The sequence below is a fragment of the Apis cerana genome, linkage group LG13 (assembly GCF_029169275.1).
Source record: "Apis cerana isolate GH-2021 linkage group LG13, AcerK_1.0, whole genome shotgun sequence".
NCBI lineage: Eukaryota > Metazoa > Arthropoda > Insecta > Hymenoptera > Apidae > Apis > Apis cerana.
Window position 1 is genome coordinate 5749868 of NC_083864.1, and position 25158 is coordinate 5775025.

Sequence of the window (25158 nt, forward strand, 5' to 3'; positions counted from 1 at the left end):
TTCATTGGTATCGATGATTTTATTGCATTGGATCGACTCATATTTACAATAGGGGACACATACATATGCATTTTCATCTACTCTACCGATTATCTACATATATAGTTCGTTTCTTTATTTTCGCCGTTAATCATGCTTAATTCATTAATTTCGCCTCGTCGTCAATGGCGGCTTACCTAGTTCTCGTACCGTAGAAACGTGAGATATCGAATCGATTAAGGGTTTCTCCCTGGAGGAATCTGTTTCGATTCTGCGTTCGAGTTAACCATCGTTTGTAAAGGAGAAAAGAAACGGAGGAAGGGAGGGGAATTAAATTTCGAAATTTCGTTGGTCGCGAGTGAAAGTCAAAGGGAGGAAATAGAAGAAGGGAGAATAGAACAGGAAGAGTCGCGGTGGATAAAGTTTGAAAAAAAAAGGAAAAGAAAAGAAAACGAGGTGAGACGTAAATAAAAATGCATAATGAAAATAAGATTGAACACGCGCGAAAACGGAGAACAACGAGCGACTTGTTGTGTTCCCTACGTTCTCTCTATTGCAAATCTCTCTCGAAACGATCGCGTGTAAATCTTCGGAATCCAGATCGATCGATCACCTAGTATCTAGGCGTAATTTTACAACGGATAGTAAATTAAATGGCCAACACTTTCTTCGCGTTCGCTACGCGCGTCACTTAAAAGCTACTATCACACCGATTTATACATTTCGTCTAAGGAATAGATAAAGATAATCGTGGCCAAACGTGTCTGTCACGTGTTCCTCTCTACGCTTTTTCCATCTCGGAGGAAGGTTGCACGCGAGCCCTCGCGCGAGACGAGGAGGAACGAAAGGACACTCGTTTCGATCCCAGCTCCGGCAATACTCTCGCGTCGAATCGTCGCGACGATCGACGCTGAAGAACCAACCACCATCTCGCTTTTTTTTCTCTCTGTCTTCTCTCTCTTTTTTTTTTTTTCGTCGATAATTTCCGGCCACCGTTGCAATAATGCGCCGCAATAACGAAATCACTCTCTGTCGCAGGTACAAATATTTACAAGTATTTACATAAATAAGTAATCATCTCTCGCCAGGATACCATCGATTGAGCTTTCATGCGATTAATCCGATGCCATGGGGGATCCGGTGTCCAGTTTATAACGATCCTGCCAATATGCACTTATGTATCTCTGGTTCCTCTGTCTATCTGTTGATTTACCTCCCCTACATGGTTTATTTCGCCCGATACGACCGATTATTTGCTTTCTCCGATATATTCGCGCTCGGTGTTTTGCAGCTGGCAACTGCTCGTCCGGTTAAAATATCATTGTGCTGCCGAATAATTGTCCGCGTCGAATCGTCTAATTCGATTACTCGTCCTATTTGCCCACCGTTTTTGCCCTCGCCGTCGCGTTGGTTCATCCTCGAAATTAAGGATATTCGCATTGTTCACCCGTCACGTTCCGTCGAAAATTCGTGTTTCCGACGTAAATTAATGCACCTGTCCATCGTTGTTGGATTTTTATCGAGCCTTGTTTTCCACCAATGTTTGTTGACGATCGTTTCTATCCGCGATGATATTGCGAATCGCTTTCAATTTTTAGCTCGCTCGCTTTTAAATCGCGATCGCGTAAACAGGTAGAATTTTGAATACACAATATGCGTGTATATATATATATATATTGCGTGATGAAAGAAAGGAAGGAAGAAATTTCGAAACGAAGGTATCCGAAGAAAGTACTCGTGCGGTTTTGGTTAAATGATAGTACACGTATCGTTACATCGTGACGGAAAAGGCCTGAGACTAGTCTTAAAGGTAAAACAGGAATAATCTGCTACAATTTAGTTGCTGTAGTAGATGAGGTAGTTGGTTGTCTCGAAACAATACGGTGACACGTTTCCCCACGTTGTCCAAGTGTCTCTGGTTGCCCGCGTCTTTGGTATCTCTTGGGTTGTCTCTCTATCGGAGAGATAAATTACTCTCACTTGGCGAAAACCAGACGATCCACGAGATCTAATCTGATCGTCCAATTTCCAGCTTCACCCCTCCTCCATATATTCCTCGTAATTCTAATAATCACCGACATTTCTCCCTCCCTTCATTTCGAGGGTTGCGTCAACTGGCCGATGTCCCCCGTGTAACAAGGTGGGCCAAGGATCAAAGGGCACTGCGTCTTTCTCGGGTAATGGATGCCGTCGCCTTGTCACAACATTTTGCTCAAGTAACTGGTGGTACCTGGCGGCGGAAGCAGGAAAGGACTGACGAACGAGTGGGCACCGGGTCCGTGGTGGACGGACGCGTAACCGGACTGTTGATTGTGACTCTGCGCCGAAGTACCTAGGCCGTTCAACACGGGTGATCCGCTGTCGTGCAATTTTCTCATGTGTTTCTTCAAGTCGAAGTTCCTGCAGAATCCCTTTCCGCAGATCTTGCACGAGAATGGCTTCTTGTCGTTGTGGGTGTGCATGTGGAACGTGAGGTTGTAAATCTGGTGGAACGCCTTGTTGCAAATGTTGCACTTGTACGCCTTTTCGCCGCTGTGCGTCAACTTGTGATTCTTGTAGTTTCCCTTCTGATGGAACCCCTTCCCGCAATACTCGCACACGAACGGTTTGTAGTTGGCGTGGATGCGCCTGTGCGTGTTCAAGGTCGAGCTTCGGTTGAAAGCTTTGCCGCAGGTAGGACACTTGTGCGGCTTCTCCGCCGTGTGGATGATCTTGTGCCTGCACAGAGTGCTCGCTTGGCGAAACCCTTTGCCGCATATCTTGCAGACGAACGGCCGCGCCCCCGTGTGGACGGGCATGTGTCTGGTCAGATTGTAGTGGGCGTTGAACACCTTGCCGCATTCAGGGCAGGTGAATGTCTTCTGTTTGTTCGTCGTACTGAGTTCGTTACTCCGTGGTCCGGGGCTCTTCTTTTCACGCTGGCTCTCGGGCGAGATCGCAGCCAGGCTCATCTTCGAGAAAGCTTTTTGAATGGTGATGGGGGGCGGCGAATTCTGTGGGACAGTGGGGGTGGCGGGTGGCGGAGCTGGGAAGGCACTCAGCAGCGAGTTCGGATGATAATAGAGAAGGGAGTACGGTTGCAAGAGATTCTGTTGCCTCAACGTTGGCACGTACTTCTTGAACGCTGATTCCAAGTGGGCCGAATAATTTAACGAGGGGATGCTGGGCGGCGGTGGTTGCGGCGGCGTCGTCGTCGTCGTCGTCGCCGTCGTCGTTTGCTGGTTGTTGTTGCTCTGCTCGGTCAGACGTTTGTCCGGCTCCATGATTTTCGCGATCGAGAAGGTCAAGTTCTTGCACGGTGCCGGTGAGGTAACTCTCTCCGGTGGGAGGCTGGTCGGTGTTTCGGTCGCCATTGCGCTGCCGGTCGAGAACGGTTGCATGGTAGAGATCCTGCAATCAGGGAACAGGAAAGTTTTCAACATCAGTTTTCGAGGCGACCACGAATTTGAAAGAAACCAATTTTCAAGCTCGACGAACAAACGATCTCTACCGTGATAATTTCGACGTAACTTTATTACGCAAGAGGAACGGATGGAATGGGAGAAGAAACGAGAATCGGTGAGAGAAGAACGATGATCGTTTGAAAATTTGTCCTTAACCGAATCGAACTGGTCAATTGGCGGCCACGACGCGAGGCGTGCACGATGGGGAAGGGGAATAGCCAAATCATGGCGATCAATTTGATGATTTCGATGAGGAGTGTCGTTAGTGGCCGCTACGATCCTCCCTTCGCAGAAGTCTGTTTGCGTTTTGGTGCGCGTACGCACGAGAGAGAAGGAACGGGACGGAACCCACATGTCAAAGGCGAATCCGAGCGAAACATGTGGTACCGCTATTATATCCGCTCAATTGGCCCTCGTGTTGACATAAAAAAAAAAGCACGGTCCGCATTGAACGATGGGGGCTGGGCGCAAACGTCGAAACGACGACGAGGGAATGCCCTGTTTCGCGCTTCGCGCCTCGAGCTGACTTCCATCGTTGACTTCCATCCTCCTCCGAATCGTCCAATGAAAAATTCGAACCGAATTTTTACAAGCCGCGATGCGTAAGAATCGTTAAATCGTTAAATCGTTAAATCGCGAGTCCAACGGTATCGTTCGATGCGTATACTTCACGTACGCGTACGCGATTTGAATGTTGATTCTCGCGCAAAATAGCATGAATATACAGGTAGCCATTAAGCATGTGTGCAACATGGAAAAGGGAGATGAATGGCGGGACTGAATGAGTCGCGAAATGGTCAGCACAGTTGAAGAGCAAGCTTCCCCGAGGTATCATGGAAGGTTTGCACGGACGAAAAGTAGAAATGTTTGCTCCGTAGAATAGCGTTATGTTTGGACTTGGAATGACGGTTGGAATTGGATAGGACTGGTGGCTTCGTAAAACATTCGTTTCGCCTTTGCCGAACTTTACGACCCTCTTCGCAGGAAAAAAGGAGGAAAGAAGAGGAAGAGAAAAGGAAGCGTATCTAAGCATAAGCATTCTAAAATTCTAAAAAATGAATGATGAAAAAACTCGAGGAAAAAAAGAAATATGGGAAAATTTAATAAGCGGAACGCGAGGCGAAAATTGGAATGAAATGGCAACGATGAAAATATCCGAAAATATCAGGGAGAGAGGAGCAAACATGCTGCTTAACCACGATGAAAAATGCATGGTTCCAGAAACGATGGAAATACCGAACCCCCGTCGACAGGGTGGAATATGACGCAGTGGTTCTGCCCAAAAGCTCCGCCCATTAGCCGGTACCTTTCGATTGTCCCACAGCGAAAGGCAGCCCTAATAACCGGGGAACAAGGAGCGGAAAAGCAAGGCCGGTGTGAGAAGCGAGGCTCGAGAAGGGAAACGATCTCCTCGCGTAACCCCCGAAACGCCCCTATGACCTATAGAAAACCGTAGACGCCGACTTTATCGTCATGGAGCCGCGCAACTGTCGTCGTAAATCACAAAAGGTACGATTATGAAGTCTTCGAGCACTTCGAAACGTAAGCTTCGTCTCGAGCCACCCTCTTTCCTCCTCCGCGTTAACTTCGATTTCCATCCCCTTCCCTAAGTAATTTCTTTCAAACACTTTTCCCATAATCTCTCACTCTTCTCCCTCCTTAAACGAATAGGCGAATCTTTTCCACGCGTACTTTTTTAGTTACACTTTTCTCGCTCATTTGTTTGTCTTTTTTCCACTTTTTTTTTCTGTTTCTCACCGTTACAATTCCCCTCGCTCGCTTCCCCTCTTTCCTTCTTTCTTTTCTTTTTCTTCTTCTTCTTCTTCTTCTTCCTTCTCCTCTTGATTTTTCTTTGCACCGTGTTCTTTGCACGCTTTTACGATTCAAATGTACGCTCTCTCTCTCTCTCTCTCTCTCTCTCTCTCTCTCTCTCTCTCTCTCTCTCTCGCACTGAACGTGGTGTCACGTTGGCTCCCTCCTTGTTCCTCGCACTCCACGTAGGCAGACCCCTCACTCGGTATGTATCCATCATTCTCTTCCTCTTTCTGGCTTATCGTCACTTGCCGTTTTCTAACCCGTTGCAGCCGACAGAAGGAGCGAGAAGAAGACACAAAATGCAGGGTGAAACGGTGGGGAACGAGGCGACAGGATTGGCCAACGGATCTATCACCCTCGCAAAAGTGATACGAGAGGGGAGAATCGTATGGGACGTGGTGGGGGTTAGTATTGTTACAGTACTTAACGAGCGGTCGAGGTAATCAGTATTTTGCTCCTTGCGGCGGCCAACAATTCTGCCAATTTGCTTCAATCTCCACTCTGAAGCATGGCCGACTCTGGCTTCAGGACCATTTTCTTTCCTTTCTCGCGCGATTGGAGATCGATTTGTCTGAAATTTGCTAATTTTGCTTCCACCGCTATTTTCCCCTGCTTGCTTACGTTATATCGCCTCGTTCTTCATTATTTCGATCGAAATTTTCACCACGATTTTATTTGCACGTTAATCGAGATCATGGAAGAAGAATTTCGGGAACGCGCGAACGACGCTATATATGAGAGAAGAGTTGGAAAGCCTGATAATCAGCCAGGTTTCGCGAGCCGCTCCTGAATGATGAACACCTCCGTTACCATTTCCATCCCCGTCAAACGAAGAGTTGGCGTTAAATGTACAAAGTTTACCGATGCGATTACAAATCGTCGGAAGAATTCAATCACCTACAGTAAACTATCAAACGGCAACGGACGAATGAAAGCTGAGGAAAGTTGAAGCGGTTGGAAGAAACTTGAAATGGCTTTGCAAATTTACCCGTCCCGTTGTCGGCTCATTAATTATCTCCTCTCTTAACGAAGTGGAACGATCAAACTTTCATTTTCTTATTCCGCTTGCTTCCACGTTGCCTCCGTTGTCATGCGACCGCTTCATCGCGGTTTGAACATTCGTTTCAAAATCATTGGTTTACTGGAAAATCTAGCGTGGTAAAATTGTAAATAAAACGGGACGTTTTTCGAGAATGGACATCCGTTTACCCGAGATAATACACCGGTTAACCTCGATAAGCAAGGATGATTCGAATCAGCGAGACTCCCCAATATGAACATTCCGAATCGGAAGGGGTGAAAGTGGGCGGATAGGAGTTTTGCGTGTACAGAGTGCATCAATCAGCGAGTCCTTCTGCGAATAATACCGGCTCATGAGGTCACACGCCTATCGCTCTTTTCTCTCAAGTGGCGATAAGGGAATAAATTGGACGAATTTTGTCGCTTAAACTTTCCTACATTATCTGAGCCGGCTTGAACCTACGAATGATGATTAAAAAATGTATCTCACGCGTGCGATCTATTTTCCAAAAATAGAATGGAAAGGAGGGACACGACGACGAGGCGGAAAACGGGTGACACATTTTTTTGTTGGAATTAAAAGGCACGGATTTTCCGGGATTTTCTTGTCAGACGTGACAGAAACGACGCAATTTTCGTGAAATGAAGACACCGTGTAATTTTTATTAGAACGCCTGAAAAGTTTGTGCAACGTCTTTGGTGTGGAAGAGGCCCATTAGCCGGAGCCAACCCTCATTGTTCCATCCCTGACACTCGGCCTTCCGTGATATGGCGCGTGAACGGTTGACATATAATTAGCATTTGGGGTAACGAAAGCTCGACTGAGGATGACAGGAGGCACAATACACACACCCACTTGGTTATCCTCTGTCCCATAACTCGGCCACAAAACCCGCCCTTTCTCTCCCGTTCCCAAAGAGCGTGTCGCGTAAGCCGATTCGAAAATTAACCGGCTTATAATCCTCCCGAGCGGTTCCTCCGCGAGAAACTATTCTTTCTCCTTCTCCTTCTTCCTTATTCCCACCGTTTTCCTTATCTTCGATTATTTCGAGTAATTTTATCGCCATAATTTCGCACCAACCGGATGCGACCGGAACAGAGAGAAAACTTGGATAGTTAAATTTTGTATTGGATCGCGAGGGTGGTGGTAAACCGGGCGGAATTCGAATCGCAATTGTACGTGGAGAACGAGAGGGTGAAATGAAAACGATCTCGCGCGTTCTTTTTTTCCCAGGGAATTTAAACGCGCACCCATGACTCCTGATTTCGAAGTTTCGCGTTATGAGGAGGACTCACCGAGAGGGTGATTTAAAGTTAATTGGAGAGTGGCGGTGGCAGAGGCGTAGAGAGAGAGGGGGGGAGGGGGCGAAGAGGAATAAATTGCGAGTCGCCTCGCACGGATCGGAAAGAAGGGGAAGGCGGGGGAGCTCCCCGGTGTTATATTGCGCCGCGCCGTGTATTCTGAATTAAGTCGCTCAGTTGTGCGCCGTTTACTTTGCTCCTCGACTGCTCTCGAATCGTGTACGAGGGGGGAGGGTGGAGGGAGGGAGGATGGCTTAATTTTAAGGAAACTTTGCACCCGTTCCACCAAGTTTAATTCTATCCGTCGAACAACCTTCCAACCGTCCGACGACATGTCCCGATAATTGTGCCCGAAAATTGCCTTTCGTGTATCACCAACCTATATATCTGATAGTTTTAAATTTCGTTTAAAACGTTGCCCAACTTCGAGTTGCGACTCGAAGAAAAAATTTAACCGCGCGGAGGTAGAGGTTTATATATGTATAGATATTTCATCGAAATCGGAGAGAGAGAGAGAGGAACGAATTATTCGATTCGAATTTCACAAAATTGAAGAGCATATATTATCGAGTATTGTTTGAGGAAAAAGGGATAAAAAGAAAACTCGCTCGACAGAGACAAAATTTCAGTGGGAAAACGAAGCGAAGGACAAAAGGCGCATTGTTTAAAACGAAAACGAAGTGATTCCAGAGAGCCCTGCGTATGAGCAAGCGTGCAAGGGTCGGATAGAAAAAAAAAAAAAAAATTGGTGCCCACGTGCGTGGCCGTATGAATACGGGCGGCTTTCCAAAATGGCAACGAGTCCCGCTGGGCTCGATGCATCTCGAATTCACGTAGTTCGACGTATCGTCGAGTCGAGCAGGGTTGGCGGGGGGTTCACAGCTGCGCAGTCTACGGGGGTTTGTTACCCCTCGCCCCGTGGCGTTTCAACTCCCGGTTGGAACACCTCGTTATCACCGATCCGTCGTTTCTTCTCGTTTCTTCCCTTAAGTTTAACCCCGCCATCTTCTTAACAATTTTCAAATCTTTTTTCTTCATCTTAATCGTTAGAGGTGGCGTCTCCTCTCTCTCCATCTCTTTCCATCATCATATTCTAACACAAAATTGAATTCCTTATTACGTTTCAATAATCGCGTTTAATTTGCCGATCGTTGAATCTCAATGGCTTGCAAACTGATTTGTTTATCGAGAAACAAACACAAAGGAGGCTGTGGATTAAATACAAGAGTGCACACGTGCCGTTTGCCGTGACGTTGAGTTCACGATCGCCACAGCGGGCGCCTCGGGTTCGCCGTTTGTGCGCGTTCATTTCGCATTTTTCGGCGTCGTTACCGCGCCCCGCTGACAAAAGCCGCGTAACTCGAGATCGGCCGGCCTTCGCCGAGCATAATGACGATCGCCAACGACGATCATAATAGTCTCACGGAATAATAAGTGGGATAAAAGTCAGGAAAACAATTGGCACCGCCATTGTCACTTCGCGGCCCATTCAGCCACCCCACACAGCCCTGTTTGCGCTCACCTCGTTTTGTCGAACAACTCCTCGGACGCGATGGGAATCGTTCGCTCTCGCAATAGAGGAAATCAAATTATTATCGACTCGTTTATAACGACTGTGATCTCTTATATAGAACGGCTCCTCCGGCTCGTCAAACGAATAGCGGCCTTTTCTAAAAGGATCTTTTTGAAATAACCGTAGAGAAGAAAGGAAAAATAAAAAAAAAGAATAAAAAATATATAGATCGACGCGTAAATCCATGGAAAAGAGGGAAGAAAAAATGTTGCGTTGCGTGGAACAAACTCTCTTCCGATCCATAATTTTATAATTGTTTAATAACTTTGTAAAATTTCTAAACTCTAGAACGAAATTCTTATTGTCGCTCGAGTTTTGCCAAGCCTCGTAGAGTCTTGTTTCTTTTCTCCTTTCTTCTCGTTCCCAGCCGCCTCCTCCCACCACTACCACTAGTCTAGACAATGTACATTTACAAAAGAGGTTTTTCGTCAAGCGCGTTACGTACACATCAAACGGTGGCGTACGTCTGCAAGCGCCCTTCCGCCGCTTCCGCTCGCGCTATTGAATCGCGCGATCACGATTCTCGAAGGAAGAATGGACCAAACTCGACACCACACCAGGGGATACTGGAAAGATGGATAGGGGTGGCACCGGAAGTCTTGCGTGCCATTTGCCTCGTACGACATACTTATCCACGTCTTCAAGAATCATCAGGATGGTGAAGGAAGGGAGTCTTGTCGAGTGGCGCGTGCCCCGCCGCCTCCGGAGTCTATAGTCTACCTTTCAAATGATCAACCTCCGTGTCGTATCGTATTTTTCTTTTGAATAAAATGACGAACAGATGACGAACAACGCCCCCTTTTCCAAACACCAAATCATCGGTCTAATCTTTCGCTCAATCTTTTTCCGACTCCGTTTCACTTCGGGCTTCATCGACGATTTGCGATACGAAGTCATTCGTTCGAAATTCATCGAGGAAATCTTTTTTCTTCCTCTCTTTCTTTTTACGAGACAATCGGCAAAAAAGATTTTTGCGGGACATTTCCACATTTTTGGTGGGTGGAAATATTTCACTGGAACAAGGAAGAAATTTACACGATCGCGAATCGTTCCAAGATGCCATCGACGCTTCATCGACAAAACCGAGTGAATTAAATACGAATATATGTTCGAGACGAAACACGGTGGCAGGTTTCCCGTAATTTACCAGGATACCGTTGATCGAGAGAGTTCACCGTCCCGTGCCTCGTGTTTCTCGAAATCGGGAAATAAATTTCCTTAGGCACGAACGCGAGCGAGCGAGCGAAGGGGGCTAGGGCATGAATAGTCACACGCAAATCCCGTCACGGCTATTGGTTCCTTATCAGATATCAGTTATGTGCTCGATTTGGGGTGCGTGCAGCCTATTACATCTGTGATCCATTGATAAGCACGTCAAATCCGCCAACAACACACTCCTGCCCGGGCGAACCGGCATTCGAAGCCCCTCGAAAACCGCACTTCCTCGCTACTCGAATCGATTACCGAGACCTTCCCGCGATTCGAGTAGCTTCGATTCAACCTGTCTTACGGCGTGTCTCAATCACTCGTCCCTCTTCCCTCCTCCATCCCCTCCTTTCTCGTTCCTACCAAATTATTATCAACCTTTCTCTCTTCATTCTCGTTTCCAACTTTTGTTGCGAGCATCATCTCGCGGATCTGCGTGCGTACAACTGAAATCGATCGGGAATCGGAAGTCAGGAATCGATCTATTATTCAAAGATTATAGAAAGAGTGAAAAAAAAGAATAAAGAAATGCGCGAAACGGAAAGAAAAGAAGGAGAAGAAGGCGTATGAGAAAGATGCTTCGTTACGATCGCGCGTATCCTCTTTCAAGGGTTAAGTCTACCGATTCTGACGGGTTAAAGTGTTGGAAAGAACTGGTTGGACGGCTGCCATCTGCCACCCCCAACCCCCGGGGGGGTTTCTAACGGAGGACGCAGAAGCAGAGAGTTCAGAATTCTCGCGAGTGGCTTGGACGGCTCAATGCCTTTAACCGTCTCTTGGCCACCCTCGAGAAACCACCCTCTTCCTCTCTTCCTTCTCTTCCTTCTCTTCCCCATTCTCTTTCTCTCTCGTCTTTATTCCACCGTGAACCATAACGCTTTTCGTACAAGATTATACAGGATATTACGCATTAAATGTCGCAATTCGCTCTCTGCCCTTTCCACCCGTTTCTCTCTCGATCCCTGCCTCTCTCTCTCTCTTTCTCTCGTCTCGTTCGAACGTTCAAATACGAAGGAAGAAGGATAAAAGGGAGAACCCCTCGCGATTTACTCAGAAAAATTGGAAAAGACACGCAGCATCGAACGGTCTGTTATATTTACTCGCGAAACGATCCTTGGCTTTTCTTCTCTTCCGAAAAGGGAGAAAAGATCTTACCGGAATGAAAAAAAAGTGCTTTCCGTCGAGTAGTCGAAAACCAATCGAATATACTGGATCTGTCTGGATCGATTGGAGGGTCGCGAGTTTAAACTCGCGGTTTAAAAAGTATACACGATATTCGAAAATAATTTCGAGAAAGGATAAAAAACGATCGATCGAAAGAGAGGAGAGGATAAAAAGAAGAATTTCGATCCCTCGCCAATCAGAAATCCACGGTGTACAGTATTATTAGAAGAGAACAGATGATGAAAGCGAGACGAAGCGAGGAAGGAAAAAAAGAGGCGTACGACGCACAAAAAGTATCGCCCGTACGACCCACTCCCCCAATTTTGATCCAACTCGAAACAGCTGCCCCGTTTCGTGAATTCCATTTGAATAATTCCATCGTTCTGGCGCGTGCCGTCGCTGCTTCGTCTGGACCTTCGCCTCGATCGGCCACGAGATTGGTCACCTTCCTCTCTGCCTCGAATCTCATTGGTCCATCGGCCGGATAAGGACACGTGGCCGGATGTCTACTACCTTCCAAGCGTTTCCGCTCGTCGATGAATAATACCGTCTCGCCTCGTACCGCAACGCTCCTCTTTCGATCGATCCTTTGTTCGCTTTCATGCCCTGTCTTGGCTGTGCCTAGCCGCAAAGGTGTTGCTTAGCCGCACGGAATTTGAGATTCCGTTCTCTCAATTCCATCGCGAATTACCTTTGGTGGATTAATTTTGGACAACTCTATCTAGATTCCCACGGCTTGGAACTCTGCTATTTCGTTCGTTCTCCTCTCGAAATTTTTCGATTCTAAAATCTAATAATAACGTTTTGTAAGCAGGAATAAGGAAGTTGGCTCGATCGAGATCGCGTTTCCTTCGAGATTCCGCCGAGTCGAGTTCGATTGAAAATTTGCGAGTGAGAGGAGGAGGAAGGGGAAGAAGAGGAATCGAATAAAGGGGGAAAAGAGAAAAGAAGAAAGAAAATAGGGGGCGGTAAGGCCCCTATAATCAAAGTGACCACTCGGCGATTTATGTGATAAACGGTTGGTAGGGTCGCGGAAGGGGATGCGGTCTACGTCGATGGAGGTGAGAAGTTTATTTAAGACCAAATCATCCTTCGTCGATTAAGGTAAGAGAGGGTGCGTGCAACGGGGCGACGGGGACGACGTTGTAAGAAGAGGGAGGGGAGAGGGAGGGCGGTACGTGTTATTGCTTGTATTGTGGCGCAACCCCTCGAATCGTCGGTAGGGGTTGGTTTTAGTCGGCAAACTCTCCCCGGAGACTTGCAAGTTCTCATTGCCGTTAAACGGGACGCTGACATGAGGGATTCGAGTGAAAGCTACTTGTTGGCCGGTATATATACCAGGGAAACGTCATAAAATACGCTCTCTCTATAGATAAAGAAAATTTATTGCGATATATCCTTTTTGTCCATCGATTTTCTCCTTCTCGTATTTATTAACTCGTATTACCTGATGTTGCTCCTATGTGCTTCTCCTCCTATTTCTTTCCAGGAGAATAAATTCCATTAAATTCCACCGCGAAATCTCCTTTGATTCATCGCACACCTTTGGTTCGCGAAATAAGCGTTAAAAAGCAGAGAAACCCTCGAAACCACAACAGAGGCCCCAACGATAAAACCCATTTTACGTTTAACAGAATGCACATGCCGCCTTTACTCTCCCAGATAGAGAATCACGAAGTCGAAGCGACAGGCAGCAACAACAGCGAAAGGATATTTTTCTGCGAGAACCGTCCGGTCAGATCGATATCGTCTCCTTAACATGCCCGTAGCAACTTGTCCGCGAATAATTCCCTTATCTCGAGGGCGAGCATTATGAGTCCGTGCCCGGCCCCGTAAATATTTTCTTTATACGTTTCTTTCTCCCTCCCCTTTCTCTCTCTTTCCTCTCTCCTTTCTCTCTCTCTCTCTCTCTTTCTCTCCGCGAGCATTCCACTTCTCACCTTCGCAGCGGGTATCTTGGTCGAACCGAAATTTCCCCGATCCCTCGACCTCGTTTGCATTAATTATCCTTCCGTTGTATATTCCGTCTTGCGCGTAATTGCGGATGCACACGCACGCTCCGAATTCACCCACGCGTACACCCACACGATCACGCACACGAGCGATCCAACTCGTACCCGTTTATCGGCCGTATATACCAGATATATATATATATATATATTTATATATATATGTACGTATATATCAGATATATATCGGGTTATATCAATCTTGCTAAGTGAGCAATGCATATGCTTATGGCGACGGAAGGTTTTCGACAAGCGGCGAAGAGGAACGGAGCGAGGAAGGAGTGAGAGCGTGGGCGTAGAATGCCCACTGGGTATCTGGGTATCTTTTTTATGCATATGTATGCATATGTATGCACACGCATGCAACACCGGCCGGATATAAACACCTGCCCATCATCATGCTCGCCCATAGGTCCCGTCCACGTGTGAAGGGCCCTTTAAATTCTAACGGGGGGAGGGAGAGGGAAGTTGGTTTGTATTTATTGCCAAAGGTGCTACCGCGAACGTTTATGATGGACGGGTGAATTAACGACGCCAATTAGCCGTACCTACCGTACCGGTTGAGAAACGGTTGACATTGTCGCGTTATCTCTCGCCCGATGATGACGATTATAACGCAATCCGCATCGAACCTCGTCCCTTATCGATTTCGCACTTATGTAAATTCCTTCCTTCCTTCCTTCTTGTTTCATTATAAAAAAAAAAAAGAAAAAAAGACCTCGTCGAGGCACGAAGTTTCGAGTCGATATCGATGAAACCGATCCGAGAGAAGGATCGAATGAATGAAGGAGACGCGATCGTTTGGTTGAAAAAAAATGATCAGTCTCGCCATTTTGCATAGGGAGCGCTACGGATTCACCCTCTGATCTCTGATGGGGGAACTGATGGTCCACGAGGATACGAAAAGAATAAGAAAGAAAAAAGAGAAAAGACCTCATCCACGTTTTGAAAAGCAGTTCAGTTCCTGAGCAGCGAATCTTATCTGATGCCGAGAGCTGATTGATATCGCGATATAGCCCTCGAGTAGGAAGGTAGAGATAGGTTAGAGTCTCATCCACCATAAACCACCCCCATCGTCGGTTTTATGAAGGCGGGTGCGGTGGAGGGGGCCGGTGGTGAACATTTAGTGCCTTCGAGGTAGGTACACATTTAATCATAATCTAATATTTAAAAGGTAATTTCACGGCCTGTTTACCTCGTACGATCCACCCTCAATCCCCTCCCCCCTCCCGGTTTTTGTCGGTTTTTCCTCCCCTGTTTCGTGCGTGCCCACGATGAGTCGTGAGAATCGCGTTTTTTCCCACTCAATCGTATCGAATCCTTCTCATCCTTTCGTTTTCCAAGATTTTTCCAAGTGACGCAACGATAATGTTGCGATAGCTCTCTCTTTTCGTTTTTTCAACAGCCACATTGAAACACGGCCGAGTACGTGTTACGTTTCGCGAACGAAATGGAGGAAGGAGAAGCAAAAAGGCGATTATTTGTACCAGGAGAGGGCAGGTATCGCAATAGGTAGACCCGATAGACACGCTCGTGTCCACGTGGCGGTATAATGAAAAAGCTAATATATTCGTTTACCGGTCGTAAACAAGGCTGGCGTTGTTATTATCACGGGCAAACCGCCATTGCGATTAATCGTCTGCCGTTGATTCATTCGGTTTAATTTATACGTAAATTATACCCGGTCGCCCTTTCGGTGCTCAGTGAATAAGCATGAACTTCCGGTGTCCATAAACTTCCGTTACAATCTAGCTCACTCTGTTACTTTTGCTCGCGTATCACGCGTGCTTCGTTCTTCCGCGATCGTGGAACGAAAAATTTATCGTGGAGAGAGAAAGAGAGTGAGAGAAAGAGAGAAGAAAAAAATATTAAAAATATTTTTCAACGAGATAGAATTGGAATCTGTCTAGCTCATGTTAGGTTGACGAAGAAAAAAAAAAAGAAATATAGTCGGATAAATTCAGTTTAATCGGACGAGCGTGCAAGACACGTCGCGTGAACGAGGTCATCGGCTAATGGAGGCGCGCGTAAAAATTAAAATAGCAAATTGGTGACACGGAGGTCTGTTGCATATGCATAGGTCGCGAGACGTACAGACGCGAACATTCGTGCGAACGTTTCATTCAGAAACGGCCCGATTAATTAAAGTAATCGAGATAATCGGGACAGCCGAGTAATTAGGCATCCGATCGTAATATGTATCGGCCTCGAAAGCAGCTTCTCCACTGCGAAACATCGGCCTTGGGGATGTAAAAATTTCAAGCGAATAATAAATTTCAAGATTTTTCTGAACGATCGGCAGATAAAGATGGAGGGAGGCGAAGATATATATGTATATATATAGGGAAGGAGAAATCGATCGAAAAAGTATCGTCGTAACTTGAACAGTCGTTAATACGATGCGTGTTAAATTGCATTACATCTGCTTATTAGTCACGGCACGGGTAACCCGCGTGCGACGTTGAAAAGGCAATCGTGTAATACGTCATAATTTCCATAGCGTGACTGGACACTCCTCCGGTGCCCTCCATGCAACATCACGTTAACACCTATAAATGAGAATTTATTATTTTCCCGTGTCTCGTGGAAACACGGCTCTACCTGCCATCTTATCTTCCTCCAATTATCGATAACGATGGAGAAATAATTTTCCGCGGATCCTTCGCCAATTTTTGATTATTATTATTATTAACAAGGATGAGACGAGATCCCGAATAACGATAAATTTTCAAGATTAAATTGTAAATCGACGCACAAATTTTTCTATCTTCTATTCGCCGGAGGAACTCATAATTCTTTCAGTTCTCTCTCCTTCCGCTATAAAATATGTTAGAAATATCTCCACTAACGCGATAATCAAACGATCAAACGGCTCTTTCCCCCTTTTCTACGATTCGTATTCGTTCTCTAATTAAAATAAAGACTGTGCGAAATGAGTGATAAGTAAGTAAGTACTTTTTACGCTACTTGTTCCCTCCGCGCCAACTTCTTTTTATTTTTACCACATCTGATAAATAGTCCTGATACACATTTTTCGACCTCTTTCCTTTGCGCGTCGGAGCGCGTTTATGGAAATGCTCGGCCACATTGCACCGTTCCGGCCAACGAGTTTCCATCTGTGAATGACCACACAGGATTTTTCCCTTCTCTCGATCTCAAATCTACCGACGTTCGAAATGAAACGACCGCTCTTTTCCTTTCTTTCTTTCTTTCTTTCGTTTTTCTTTTTCCTTCGTTCGAAATAATTTTTTACCTTTAAGAAAAAATACCGAGGCAACAGGATCGAGGCAATATTTTACGAGTTTACCTAAGGCGGAACGACACGTGATGATTCTGGTGAGTCGCATCACCTGCCCGTTACTCGTATATTTTTCACTATAAAGTCTGAAGCTCGTTGCGAGCTCAAATTAATGTCATCGTTCGCTTCGAGATGGAACAGCGGGGGACGAGAAATACCGATATCTTTGATCTGGTGTAAAAGACTGGATGATACGTCGCACCTTTCCTTCGCCAACCAATATAATTCCTTCGATAATTCGGGACAGGACAGGAAATATCCGTCGGCCAATTAAAACCGTATTCGGAGATAGGGATGGGTCATAGAAGTTGCTCGATCAATGTCAACGAGCCATGTCCATGGGAAATTCGACGTTTCGGACTTTGTTAAACGATCAAATGGAGCGGTTGATTAATTTTGCATTAGATTAGCGAACGAACAGCCGCGCGGTAGTTCTCGTTTTTCGAAACCGAGTCCGAATACACACCATTCGTGGTGTATCGATTAAATCGATCTCCCGGAATTTTTTCCCATCGTCGATTCCAATTCCACTCGACGAATCACGGAGGAATCACGAGGCACGATGATTACGTTCACGTTTTTACGTAGCTAGTGTGATTTCGATATGAAAGAGAATACAAAAAAGAAAGAAAGAAAGAAAGAAAGAAGGAGAAAAAAGAGAAATAGAAGAAATATCGTGAGAATTTGCGAGTACGAAACAGCGAAATCGAAACGAATTTCGTGGAAATTGAATTTTATTCGAGCCGAATCAACCCGATTGAAAAAAAAAAAAATATCGTGAAAAGTGTATCTTTGAAGCGAGTTAGTCGAAAGTTAAGTCGAGGCTGGAACTCATCGAATAAATAAAGGGCACGCTGGTACACTGCAATTGGAGGTTACGTCGGGAGAGGAAGTGGTGCATTAATTTCGAGTTACCCCTCGAATTTCCTTCAACCCCGTACGTGTGACCACTACAAAACCGGGGACGGGACTTGCGAGTAGCAGTTACCCCGAGGTGTTCGGGACGGCTGGTAATTTGTAGGTAGATATACGATAGACAATAACACCGGTGAGGGGCGGCAGGGCCGACTAATTTGTTTATCATAACTTTATCTTGATTTATTGCGCGACCACGGTGCGCGCCCGTTTCGTAACGCCAATCGCGCACGTTCGTGCGCACCCTTTGACGTACCCTTGCACGTGCATCAATTAAAAGGAAAAAAAGGAAAAATACTGGAACGATCTCTTGCAAATCCCTTCGATCATTTCACCAGCCGGATATCTTTTATCGAAGCGAAAAGAATCCGGGAAATTTTCACGCGAAGTTTTTTTTTCTTTTTCTTTTTACCTCGATTAAATCGATCCCAAAACTTTTCCTTCAATCTCTCCCCTACCAACTGCGACAAAATTATCCGCATTCCACAAGAGAGAGATTATTCCACAAGATGAAGAACGCGATTCGGGTTGACAGCAATTACCCAAAATTGATTGTTTCGTCGTGCGTAAATCACCACGGTGGGAAGAAAAAACACGCTATCCACGCTAATGGTGGCAGCACGGAGATAAAAAAGCCGCGAGTCGCGCGGTGTCGGGCAGCGCTCGCATCGAGCAGCTAATTTTTTAAAGAGCACAGCGAAAAGGGGGTGCGAACAGGCGGGGCGAGCCCCCCGGCTCCTATCCCTTCCCTCTAACCCTCTCTCTATCTTTCTCCGTGTGCGCGGCTCGATCGGTGTGCACGCAAGCCTCTGGAAGAGGTTCGTGGCCGGCTCGTATTTCTCGCCCTCCAACAAGATACCGACCACCTTTAGCTAGCCCCATCCTCGACCTCGTGCCTCGCCGCACACGTACCGCCGCGCACAGAGACACCCCTACGATGCACCTACACGCGCATACTTGGAGAGGGTAGATAACGTCTTACACCGTACCGTACGTACGTACGTAGGCGTAAAAGTGGTTGGTGAAGGTGCGCCGTTGTGCAAAGGTGCAGTGAACCAACAGTGTGCCACACGTATCTCGAAAAGGCAGATATGGTGTGTTCACGCGCACGGTGTATACAATAATACGAGAAGGAGAAGAGATACGAAGACGCGAAAGTGTGCAATATAACCGACATCCACCCGCGTGCAAACCCTGTAACGCGAGCGAGCTGCCTATCTGGCTAACTATCGCTGATTCTTGGCGCGAGACGGGCCCCACGGAGGAGAGGTGAGGGGAAAATAGGCGGAAGGGGTGGTCTCTCCGTGTCGTCGTGGATCGTTTAAAACGGAACCTGCCACGGGAAGGAGAAGCTTTGGCACATCCGTGAAATACTTTTTCCGTCTAGAAGGAGATTGGTTCGTTGGATTAATTTTTCTTCTTTTTTTCGATGGCAAATTTCATCGGACCGAATTCGAACCGATTTTCGAAGAATTTATCTTTAGAAAGTTTTCACGAAAGGAAAGTGTGATAATGGTGATAATAAAAACGATCCAACCCCTTCGTTCGGATAGTTAAAATACTTGGATATACCTGCTCGCGTGTTCTCCTTCATCGAGCTCTTTCAACGTTTCACCATTGAATTTGGAATTTCGCGATAGAAGATTTGTTTTATAACGAGCAGTGTAGCAAGGAGAATTTTAATGTTCTTCGAAAAAGAGCTCGAATTTTCCGAGTTCGGATGATTCGTTTGTTTTGAATACACGAGAAAGATGATGTTGGACAAATTCGTAGCGCGGAGTGAAAGGCAAGGAAGAAGTACAAGAGAAGCTAGAGCTTAACGTCCGGTAAGGCCCAGGACGTGCACGGGGCCTCCTCAAATATTAGCGGAGGACCGCGGGGTCCCCTTTGAACTCGAATCCCTTAAAAATTTCTATGGCGAATAATCGGAGACAGCTGGCACGATGCGAAATCAAGTAGCGTAATAATGCCTCAGCATCCAGAGCGGGGGGGAAAAATAAAATGGAAAAGAAGGAGGAGGAAAATGCATGGGTTCCCTTGGATTCGAGTATCTCCACCCCGTCTTACATCCATCTCCTCTTATTTCAAATATTTACGAAGCGAAAATATATCGGCTGTAATTCGTTTCCTCGTTCTCTTCCTCTCCTCCCTCCCCATCCCCAATATGAATTTTCATTCTTAAAAAAAACTGGCCGAGGAAGAAAGGTTGAAAAAAAAACAAGTCAATTAGAAGAGCCATATCCCCGCTATCGATTTACGAGCGATATTTTATAATTCAAATGAAACTCGTACGATTTCCTCTTTCCCGTTCTTTCATTGCCCGTTAATTAACGAGCTGATCTCTGCGGTGTCACGAGAAATTTTCGCCTCGTTTATCTCCGTCAATAAAACAACGACGTTCAACGATTAAAAGGGATGGCGGGATGGAAGCGGGATCGGCTAATAAAATGATATCTCTGTATTCGGGAGAGATACGTAGCCACATCTCAACGGTCTGATCGACAATTAACGGCCGATGTATAGCCACGTATCAGCCATTCGCGAATAAATGACACACACCACGCGAGTGATAGGTATGCTAATCGGGCGGCCCGCTGTAAAATTTGCTCGTCAGCTGCGCCGCTGTTACCGCATCGCCGGCTAAATTTCACGTGAACGGGACGTGAAAATTCCCTCGCTCCTTTCTATCAAACTCCACCATCGATCGATCGATTGTGGGAAACAAAGCTTGCAACGGAAACGCGATTTTCATCCCTCTCTCCTTATTCTTTTTCCTTGGCGCCAAGAATAAGGAGAAAAGAAAAAAGAATATTCGCGCGTGAAAAAGACACGTATCCTGTATGGTCCCTCGGTTGAAAGAAAAGTTGCGAAGAAAGGAAGGGTGCAAGAAGAAGAAGAAGAGGAAGAAGAAGAAGAAGAAGTGACGGAAGCGGGCCGGTATCGGGCAGTTTATCCCGCGGGAGGAGCTACGATACAATGAATAAAGAACGAAGCAGCTTGGTCGAGTGAGCCATGTGAACGAGGCCTTATTGGGATATTAATCGTCGTACCAGGCGAACGCCCTGTCCCCGAGTGTTTGCACGAGGTTTGAAGAGGCTGCAACACCAAAGCTGCCTTGCAGCGAAACCCTCTCCGTAAAACCCCCTCCTTTTTAAGCGCAACGAAACACTACAAGACCCCTTCTCCGAGCCCCTCCAACGTGTTCCTCTTTTCGAGCCGTGATACTCGAAAAGCCTAAGTACTACCACGCTCGAATACTGCTCGGATACTTCGGACACACTCGAACCCCGGAGCCACTTAGGTAAAAGGTTGCGTACACGTTATAGGTAGGTAGGTAGGTGGGTATGTAAGTTGGTAGGCTTGATAGGCGCGTTGCACGAATGCTTCGAAATAATGGGCCGTCGATCGGTACCGCTTGTTTAGAAAACATAAACCGGGCGAGCTAATTGTTCGCTAATTTCCAGTGCCACTTGTACGGCCGCTCGCCGATTAATGCGTCACGATATATCGCGAATAGGGTGTTTTCTTTCTACGAGAGTTGTTGGCCGGCCTCGTCGTCCCGTTTTCGAAAGGGATATTTACATATGTCGTTCTCTTCTACCGCCATGTAATTGCGTTACATGTTGCGTATACGCGTGGAAAACGGAATAGAACGTTGGAGGAAACGGCCTTTGATCTCCGACCGCGCTCCGACGCTTATTTTCTCGAACGGGAATCGTTCGAATGGAAACGACGCGTTAAAGTGGATTTTCGTTTTCCATTTTTGAACACTTCGATTGATTTTCGTTGAGTGGATACACTCTGGATATACTCGGGATGTATTTACGTGTATCGTTTTAATCAATTTTTCTTTTTGTTTCTTTCTTTTTTTCTCTTTTTGATAATCCGTCGCAATGGGACGCGACGTTTCCAAGAGAAACATTTTCCGCAATGGGATACGTGGTTATCGTATTTGCTTGAGGACAAACGCTCAAACGCGTTTAATCCAATGTATCTGTCAAACAGGGTGGAAGAGATCTTCGAGATCGAGTTTCATCCAATTACAAAATCTGGCTAATTGCGCCGAGTCATTCGATTCGTAATCCGTCCCCCATTTATCATTAATCTTGTATTCGTCAGCCAGACACAAAATCCGAATGCGCTTCTAATTCTCCCAATTTCGAACATGACGATGAGTGATATTCGTGGATATTCGTGGTGATACTCGTTTGGAGCAATTTTGCGAAAATAAAAAATATTTTTTGATGTACTTACGGAATACGTGAAAATTGAGCGGCGGCTCCGTGATCTGAACACCGCGATCCGCTCCTCCGATAATCCTGAACACTTTCACCAAGCTCCGGACTCCAAAAAAACGCAGAGTTCAAACTTCGTGACGTGAAGCTGCGGCATCAATTTCGATTCTACTTGATCTTGCAGTTCGTCGGTCTAACGCGGCATTCCAGGAACAATTTCATTTGGGTCACCAATTCAAGGAGGCATGGATGCTCACGATGATACGCGACGGCCATCGACAGGTCGGTATCTACCAGCAGAAAGAAGTCTCTCAGATTGGTCGTCGACATTATCGAGAGTCGCACGAGAATCGATCGATCCTTCCGTTTCTATTCTCGATCGCGTTCCATCGTCGAAGGGGACGATTGTCATCATTCTTCTCAACGAATCGAAAATACTTTCCGTTCCCCCGTTGGATTCATCACGTCGACTTCGAACGTCCAACTTCTCCAAGAAATTGTATCGTATCCTCGATACAAGAACGGTGATTTAGATTCCAGATGATAAATAACAACTTTTCCTCAATTGTTTTTCATTTCGATCGACTTGGAGATTCCAAGTTTCTCAAAGTAATCGAAAAAAGCCCGAAACGTCGGCCATCTCGGTTCATATCTCGGTCGAATCTGTTCTATTCGATTGCCAAACTCGTTCTCCCTCGAAGTCAACCACTGTCTTCTATATTCGCGTGCATCTTGGTCTAGTTTCCCGACGAAACGACACTGTCAATGACGGCACGGATTACAAAGGCTCGCGTGTTCGGCGACCGGATGTCGGCCTCACCATCCGTCCGTACAATCTCATAGCGGCGAATAATCACACGACGAGAAATCACACGACGAGGCTTGTCGCTTGTCCCTGGAGAAAATTTTGTCTCGCGATGGAAACGTTGATCGGGGTGATCCCTGGCGGATGATCGACGGAGATCGCGAACGATCCGTTGGCCGTTGGAGCCGCCGAGTTTGCCGCTGCTGACGTGTGTGCGGTGGCTGCTGGCGAAACCCAACCAAGGTTTCAGCTGCAGACGGAAGGGTGAAGGGAGGTCACGGAGTTGAAGGTAACAGCAACCACCAATGGGGCGGTGCCGGGGGCGGAGCAAAGAGCAACCTAAAAACACGCCCATCTCGTTGCACGGTCGTAGGCTGCAACACCCCAAGGAATGCTCCATCCCTGTCACGCTCTGTCCCCCAGCTATCGTTCGTCTTTTCCTCTCCGGCCACCTTTTTCTCTCCCCTCCCCTCTCCCAATCTTTCCTTTCTTTTTCATTCTCTCTCTCTCTTTTTTCCTCCCTTTTTTCTTTCTCCTCTTTTTCCTCCTCCTCCTCCTCCTCCTCTTCTTCTTCTTCTTCTTCTTCTTCTTCGTCTCATTCGATTGGGACGGAGGCGACACGAAGCGCGACGACGTTAAAAGTGCAGGCGGAACGATCACGAAGCCGTCCTTCTTACCTCGACGTTCGACACTCTCTTCATCGATCCCTCTCCCTCTCTCTTTCTCTCTCTCATCCTCTCTCCTGGTCAAACCTTGCCAGGGGATCACGATTCATCGTTTCGGAGGGACGAGGACGAGGAATCGCGCTCGTGGAGCGGGAAGTGTTAATGGCTCGATTACGCGTCTACGATCTCGCCTCGTCTACGATAAGGGATGACGATGGGGAGAAGGGAGTGGGCGAGCTTTTTGCAATTTTATTTCGTTCTCTTGTTCGTTCGAGTTTCGAGCAGTTCCGGGGTGTCGAGTGAATGGAATTTTTGAATTTTTTTCCGGAGGAGGGCGTCGAGGAGGAAACCACCCCCGAAGAACCGAGTATATCGGGACGCGTTAACTGTATTCGGGCGAATGGTAGGCGTGCTTATTAAAAAAATATTTGCTTAGAAATATCCGGGGAAAGGTGAAAGCTGGCGGTGAAATGCATTGAAAAGATTGCTGTGACGGTGTACGGAAGGGTGAGTTGCATCGAGCCTCCACGCCGACGGAAGAGAAAGGAGATAGAACGAAAAGAGAGAGAGAGAGAGAGGGCTCGGATCGAGGGGTCGACGAATGAGCCAGCGAATGAATACCGAGTATGGATTCGCGAGGAGCCAATAGGGGTGCGCGATGTCCTCCCTCGTTCGAGGGAAGCCACGCCAATCGTGGGCGTCCGTCACCCTCCGGGCTTTTCCAGCGAGGGGTGGCGATGGTAGAGACGCACAGCTCGCTTCGAGGGCTTTACCTGGGCCGGCTGATAAAGACAGACAAACCTCTGTCTTCTGTGGCGGATCATGCCAGCTTTGCCAGGCAGACGACCTCGTAGCAACCACACCTCCACCTTTGCATCCACTTTCATTCACTTACAACCACTTTCTACTGACGCCAATGCTCCGACGCCTTTTCTTAGATTACGCGCCTGTTTCCTACCCTCTCTTCCACATCCACCGTGATTAACGGATTATGAAACTCGCCGCTGGAATAGGGAGGAGGGTGGAAAGAGAGAGAGAGAGAGAGAGAAAGAGAAGAAAAAAAGGAACGGCAAAAATGGAAAAGTATTTTCCTCGCATATTTTTCCAGGCAATGTTTTTTTCTTTTCTTTTCTTTTCTTTTTTCTTTTTTTTTTCTTTTTTTTTTTTTTTGCTAAACATTAAATACGCGGATTTTAAATGCGGTGGTGGTGGAACAAAGGGAGGAATTTAATTAATTGGTTAATTTGATGGAGCAGTCCTACTAGCATATCCTAAAAAATGACGTTAATGATCAAGGGGGAGGGGGAAGGATATTAACTCCCTCGAAAGGATCTCGTCATCGTATGGGGGCATTTATTTACGAATCTTACATCGAACGAGATTTTACATATAGGAACGGGGCTGAATACGCGTATATAGAAGTATTAATTCATTGTTTGGTTGGCGAGGAGTTTGGCGGTGGCACACGTGGCGTGTCATGCGACGAGCGTGGCCGAACGCGGTGCATCCAGTGTCATACGCAACCACTCGAAAAAAACAAAGGAAAATTTATATTGCCGCGATATCGACGCCAATGGTAGTTTTCCATTCTCGTCGAGAGATCGTGGAGAGATCGGTCGTGTAGTACACAGTTGAATGTGTATTACAAAGGAAGCGAAGTGAAAATTTTCCAGAAACGTAGTGATCGTCCTTCGTGATCAATTACGATCAATTTCGCTTATATATTTGT

General features: G+C 46.5%; 1 protein-coding gene across 1 annotated transcript; it reads right to left on the reverse strand.

Annotated features, from left to right (window-relative positions):
* Positions 1–25158, reverse strand: LOC108000214 (fez family zinc finger protein erm-like). The gene is made up of 2 exons (XM_017060449.3): positions 21979–25158; positions 1–3369 (listed from the first exon to the last, which is right to left on the reverse strand). The coding sequence occupies exon 2, from the start codon at positions 3357–3359 to the stop codon at positions 2178–2180; it is 1182 nt and encodes a 393-aa protein (XP_016915938.1). The 5' UTR covers positions 3360–3369; positions 21979–25158; the 3' UTR covers positions 1–2177.

Bases quoted from the DNA above. Each gene is read 5' to 3' on its own strand.
- LOC108000214 (XM_017060449.3), bottom strand. From the start codon at position 3,359: ATGCAACCGTTCTCGACCGGCAGCGCAATGGCGACCGAAACACCGACC.